The 5,928-nt window shown below is 48.3% G+C and overlaps 1 protein-coding gene across 4 annotated transcripts in view; it reads left to right on the forward strand.

Annotated features, from left to right (window-relative positions):
- Positions 1-786: 786 nt before the first annotated feature.
- The window catches only part of CDC16 (cell division cycle 16), a gene marked incomplete at its 5' end in the record, with an annotated part of 41,886 nt that continues 36,744 nt past the window's right edge, over positions 787-5,928 (forward strand). For all 4 annotated transcript variants that reach the window (XM_027776217.1, XM_027776218.1, XM_027776220.1 and 1 more), the window contains 3 exon segments: positions 787-836; positions 3,102-3,140; positions 3,451-3,591. In XM_027776217.1, coding sequence (XP_027632018.1) covers positions 787-836; positions 3,102-3,140; positions 3,451-3,591 — 230 coding nt within the window.

Genomic DNA, 5,928 nt, shown 5'->3' on the forward strand with positions numbered 1-5,928 from the left:
GGGTGGGCCGCGCCGGGCTTCAGGCCGTTGCGGCCGGGGAGCCCAGGGCCCTCGCGGCGCGAATGTGGGAGGCCCGAGGCCGAGTGCAGGGACAAGCCTCGCACGTGCCTGCGCCGAGGTCCTCGGGACGCAGTGCCGGTGGCAGCCCCGGGTTACTTTAGGAGGAAAGTTGCAGGGCGACCTCGAGGCCTGGTGGCGCCCTGGTGTGAGCAACTGTCCAAGTCGGTACCCCAGAAAGGCCAGGGAGCTCCACCCTAACCCGTGCACCGCCTTGAGCGGGCCGCAGACCGTTCACGGGGAAAAGGCGTTTCCAGAACCAGTGTCGGGTTCTCCGATGGTGCCGTGTCGCCTGGTAAAACGCCTCCCTCAGTAAACCTGAAACGGCGGGAGGAAAGCGCGCTGGGGTGGGTCGTGCTTTCGCTGCTGCGAGTCCCGCCTACCGCTCAGTTCAGCAAGTTTTCTGATCAGGTTTTGGCAGTGGGACGCGGTGAGGGATAAGGCAGGCCTGGTTTCCACCCGCAGAGCCCCTGTTTAGACCGTCCACCCCTTAGGGCGACTACCGCATTGTTTCACGTGTTTGTTTTTGTCTCCAGCAACAGTATCAGAGCGCTCTATTCTGGGCAGATAAAGTAGCTTCACTCTCTCATGGTAAGTGACAGATGCTAATGTTTTTCAGATTAATGTTAGAATCTTTCTGTTCACCTGGCATTTAGGGTCATTCTTGTCATTTTCCCTCAGAGGAGCCCCAGGACATTTACAGGTTGGCTCAGTGCCTTTACCTGACAGCACAGTATCATAGAGCAGCCCATGCACTTCGGTCTCGAAAACTGGACAAAGTGAGTAATCTGTGGACTCTTCAACTTTCCATAGCTTCAACAAAGATGAGTATTTTATTTAATTATTTAGAGAGTATTTTTTCTATAGGGCACTTGAATTTGCTAGAGACACAGAGAGAAAGTGAGAAATCACCCCTCCTCAGTGGAGATAGCCGTGCTGCAATCCCTTCTCTGCTCTCGGCATTTTGGGCATGCACGTGCACACTCACTTGGCATGAGTTTTAATCCCCCGAGTCCAGGACTCGAATTGTGGTGGATCATATGGGAGTTCAGTGCCTGAACTGCTACACCACCTGTTGGCCTCCAGATTAATATTTTAAGTATATGTCCCATTTATGTATAAAAATTATTTAAAATCATTAATTTTTAGTAAATATGATGAAATTTGTTTCTTTTCTTTCTTTTTTTTTTTTTTTTGGAGAGATTTTTCGTTATAGGGTGCGTGTGCTCGCCAGACAGACAGAGAGAGATAGAGAGACAGAAAGCGAGAAATCCCCCCCCAGGGGGATGGTCACGCGGCAGTCCCTTCTCCAGTCTCCTCTCAGGATCTTGGGCATGCACGCACATGTGCCCGGCGTGAGTTTTAAGCCACCGGCTCCGGGATGCGAACTGTGGTTGACTACATGGGAGTCCAGTGACATAGCCATTACGCTAACTGCTGGTTCCCGAAATTTGTTTCTTTATGTTACCTGTTTTTCCCTCCTTCGCTTCACCCTTATCTAGTCACGAGGTTTTGGAAGTCCTGTCCCGTCCCTGCCCTGCCCTGCCCTGCCCTGCCCTGCCCTTTCCTTTCCTACCAGAGGGAGGTATACACCAGAAAGAGTAAGTTCCCTGACCCTCTCAGTGGGGCCTGGTCATCCAACAATCCCTTTTCTTCCACTCTTCTCTCCGTCAGGATCCTGGGCACACACCTGCGTGTGTCCTGCAGACCCACAAAGCCTCAGGAGCTGGGATTCAAACTGCAGTCAGCCCCACGGGGTCCAGCTCCCACCACAGTGTGTAACCACTGCACTAGAGGGTTGGTCCTGGAAATTCCGTTTCCCCAAAACTTGGAAGTTGTAGATGTTCCTTTCCATTTTCTCACCACTCATACACTTCAGGCCTTTCGTTTATTTTCTGTTTTGTTACAGGCTGTCTTCATGTCTCGTCTTCAGTAACGTTTTCTGCCTTCCGACCTTCCCTGTTTCTAGTTCATCTTGCATACTGTCAGAGTGGTCTTCCTAAAACACAGGTCTGAGTATAATCTCCCACGACATTATTCAGTGATTCCCCTTTAGGGTAAAACAGGTACAGAAATGGAGGCCTGATGTCCTCCGATTTCTCTCTAGCCCCATCTAACCCACATTGCAGTGCATGCAGCGTGTGCTGCAGTCATGCTGAGCTGCTCTGAGTCCCTTGGACCTGCAGTCATGCCCTCAGGGCTTGGCATGCTGCAGCCTCCACACCCGCTCCTTAGTTCACCCTATCCCCTGCAGATACCTTCTCCTCCAACTGCCTACAGCTTTTCTTGCTCCTTCACAGTCTCTCTTCCCCACTAAGACCTCCTAAGGCAGTTCCATTCTCCCTTTTGAATCCTTGTGTCTAGTAAACAGGTTCATGATGAAGATAGGTTAAAAGACTAGGTTTGGGGTCAGTAGGCCTGGTGGTTAAGGTGCCAGGTCCCATGTGACCAGCTCTATTGTACCAGTCCCAGACCCAGCGGCTTGGAAGACACTCTAGGCATATGTGTGTGCGTGCCCCAGATCCCCGAGAGTAGAGGGGAAGAGACTGGTGTGGCCACCCCCTTGAGGGGTGATTTCTTGCTTTCCCTCTCTCTCTTTCTCTCTGTCCATCTCTGGCAAGCTTATATGCCCTATGGCAAAATTAAAAAAAAAAAAAAAAGACTGGGTTTTTCTTTTTATAATTGCGAGAGTAAAAGAAATTAGGAAAAATACCTCTTTCCTTTTCATGCTTATAGTTCTTTTTTTTTTGGAGAGGTTTTTGCTATAGGGCGTGTGTACTCGCCAGAAAGACAGAGACAGAAAGTGAGAAATCATCCCCCAGGGGGGATGGCCACGCCATAATCCCTTCTCCTCGTGGGATCTTGGGCACACGTGCCCGGCGTGTGTTTAAGTTGCTGGGTCCGGGACTTGAACCATAGTCGACTATGTGGGAGTCCAGCGACATAGCCATTACACTAACTGCTGGTCCCTCATGCTTATAGTTCTTTGAAAGTGAAGATATATTATTGGGGCCACCATTTAAATGGATTAATTTCTTTCCTAGCTGTATGAAGCATGCCGTTACCTTGCGGCTAGATGCCATGTAAGTATACTGTTTCATTTTTACTTGTTGGAAGTTTGATTATGTAAATGTTGGGCATCTTGTATGTGAGAATTTTAGTGATGGAGCTTGGTGGGTTAGAAAAGAATTTCAAGAGAAAATGTTCTTTGGGCGATTTGGTGTAAAATGTTGATTCTTCACTTACTAAAAGTTTGCATGAAGAAAATTCTGCTTTATATATTTTAAATTTAAGTATGAAATATTTATTTTCCTTTTAAAATTCAGAGCACGTGCACATTTATTTAGTACTAGAAGTTGCAGGTAATGAGCTGTGTTTCTGTTTTCTGCACAGTATGCTGCAAAAGAGTATCAGCAGGCCCTCGATATCCTTGATATGGAGGAACCAATCAATAAGAGATTATTTGAAAAATATTCAAAGGATGAAAGTGGTCTGAAAGACCCCCCCGGTGACTGGGAGACGTCACAGGCCTCGGTAAGTTGTAGCGATGTGTGTGTCAGAGTGCCGGGAGGAGCTCTCGTGCTGAGCTGCTGGCTTCCACTCGGGTGGTACCGTATTGAAGTAGTTAGGGTTGGCACTTGCTGAGTCTGCTCGCCCAAGCAGGAAGATTCTGGGGCGTCTCCAGTCTATCAGTCTGAAGCTGTAATTGTGCCCGCGGATGCCTCTATCTGAGAGAGACTGGCTTGAGGTCTTCCTTCTCCTGTTTGCTACCTGACGCTTCTCCTCACAGAAAGAGTAGCCCCCTTTTTTCTGTGCAGCGACAGTTCTAGAACCTACTCCAGTTCACTTTTTTAGTTAACTTAGATTATGTCTGGGAAGTGGTTTGGTATTGCTATTTACCTTGCAATACATTGTTATTTATGTTATTTTGTGTATTTCTGTTTGTATACTTCATATTTCCATGAAATTGCAAATTCTTTCTTCTTAGAAACTGTATAATAAAAACTTTCTTTTTTTTGAGAGAGAGAGAAAGAGATTTTTGCCATAGGGTGCCTGCACTCACTGGAGAGACAGAGAGGCAGAAAGTAAGAAATAACCACCCAGGGGCATGGCGACGCCATAGTCTTTTCTCCTCCATTCTCCTCTTGGGATTTTGGGTACACACTCAAATGCACCTGCCACATGTTTCAAGCTGCTGAGTCCAGGACTCAAACCATGGTTGGCCATGTGGGAGTCCAGCTGCGTAACCATTGTGCCATCTGCTGGTCCCATGTATGATACAACTTGATAAATGATACCCAGCAGCCACAATGGCGGCATAGTGGTGGAAGTGAGATGCTCTACAAGACTGAGGGTGTGGACGGGTTCTGGATTTGCTAGTAGAGACTACCTAATACAGTGGGCACACACATGCCCATGATCGGAGTGGTGGGCTGGGCATCAAGACTCTGTTGAGGGTGCTCGCTTCCCCTCCATCTTTCACTCACAGAAGAAATAGATGATTTTTCTTTTTTAACTCAGAGGGCACGTGTGCTGGCGAGAGAGAGAACATACACCAGCCAGCCCACTCCCAGATAGGGCACGGCTATGCCGTAGCCCCTTCTCTGCATGTGCCTGGCATGTTTCCAAGCCTCCAAACGGATGTCAGCCATGTGGAATCTGGCCTCCCTGACCACTGGGGTATGGGGCCAGCCTATAATAAATGATACCCAAGGTCAGATCTTTAATCTAGACTGCTACTCCTTTTTTTTGAAAGGAAAACAAAATACATTCTTTTGTGCCAACTGGTGCCATGGTGGTTAAGCAGCTGGATTCCACATTGCTGAGTGGTGGTTCATGTTCTGGACCTAGCAGCTTGAGAAGTATGCTAGGCACCTGTGTGTGTCCAGAATGATGAGAGGAGGATGTAGAAGGGATTGTACCGTGCTCATGCCCCCGGGAGGAGCTTTCTCACTCTCTTTCTGTCTCCAGCAAGCATATGTATCCTATAGCAAATTATTTAAAAGGGGGGCGGGGCTAGCAGATAGCATAATGTTTATGTAGCTGGACTCCTACATGGCCAACCATGGTTCAAGCCTGGACCCAGTGGCTTAAAACTCACTCTGGGCATGTGTGCATGCATGCCCAAAGTCCCAATAGGAAAATGGAGGAGAGGGCTTGCAGTGTGGCCATCCCTCTGGAGGGCTCATTTCTAGCTTTATCTGTCTCTTTCTTCGGCAAGCACACACACACTACAGCAAAAATCTCTCAAAAAAGAAGACATTTTTATGAGATGTAATTCTCATACTATGTAGTTCATCCTTTTAGAATGTATAGTTTGATGGGGTTTTTTAGAGAAAGTTTTGCTATAGGGTGTGTGCTCTTGCTGAAGAGACAGGAAGTTAGAAATCACCCCCTAGAGGGGATGGCCACACCACAATCCCTTCACCATTCTCTTGGGATATTGGGCATGTACATGCACACACCCGGTGTGAGTTTCAAGTTTCTGGGTCTGGGAATCAACTGCAATCGACTGCGTGGGAGTCCAGTGACATAACCGCTACGCCATCTGCTTGTCCCCATTTTGATGGTTTTTAACATATTCACAGAGCTGTGCAAACCTTATCATGGTCAATATTAGAATATGTTGGGACCAGCAGTAGGTGTAATGGCTATGTCGCTGGACTCCCACGTAGTCGACCACGGTTCACGTCCTGGACCCGGTGGCTTAAAACTCACACCGGGCGCGTGTGCGGGTGTGCCCAAGATCCCCAGAGGAGAAAGAAAGAGAAGGGATTGTGGCGTGGCCATCCCCCCGGGGGGTGATTTCTCGCTTTCTGTCTCTCTGTCTCTCTCTGTCTGGTGAGCACACGTGCCCTATAGCAAAAATCT

The sequence above is a fragment of the Tupaia chinensis genome, unplaced genomic scaffold (assembly GCF_000334495.1).
Source record: "Tupaia chinensis unplaced genomic scaffold, TupChi_1.0 Scaffold000644_1, whole genome shotgun sequence".
Classification (NCBI taxonomy): domain Eukaryota; kingdom Metazoa; phylum Chordata; class Mammalia; order Scandentia; family Tupaiidae; genus Tupaia; species Tupaia belangeri.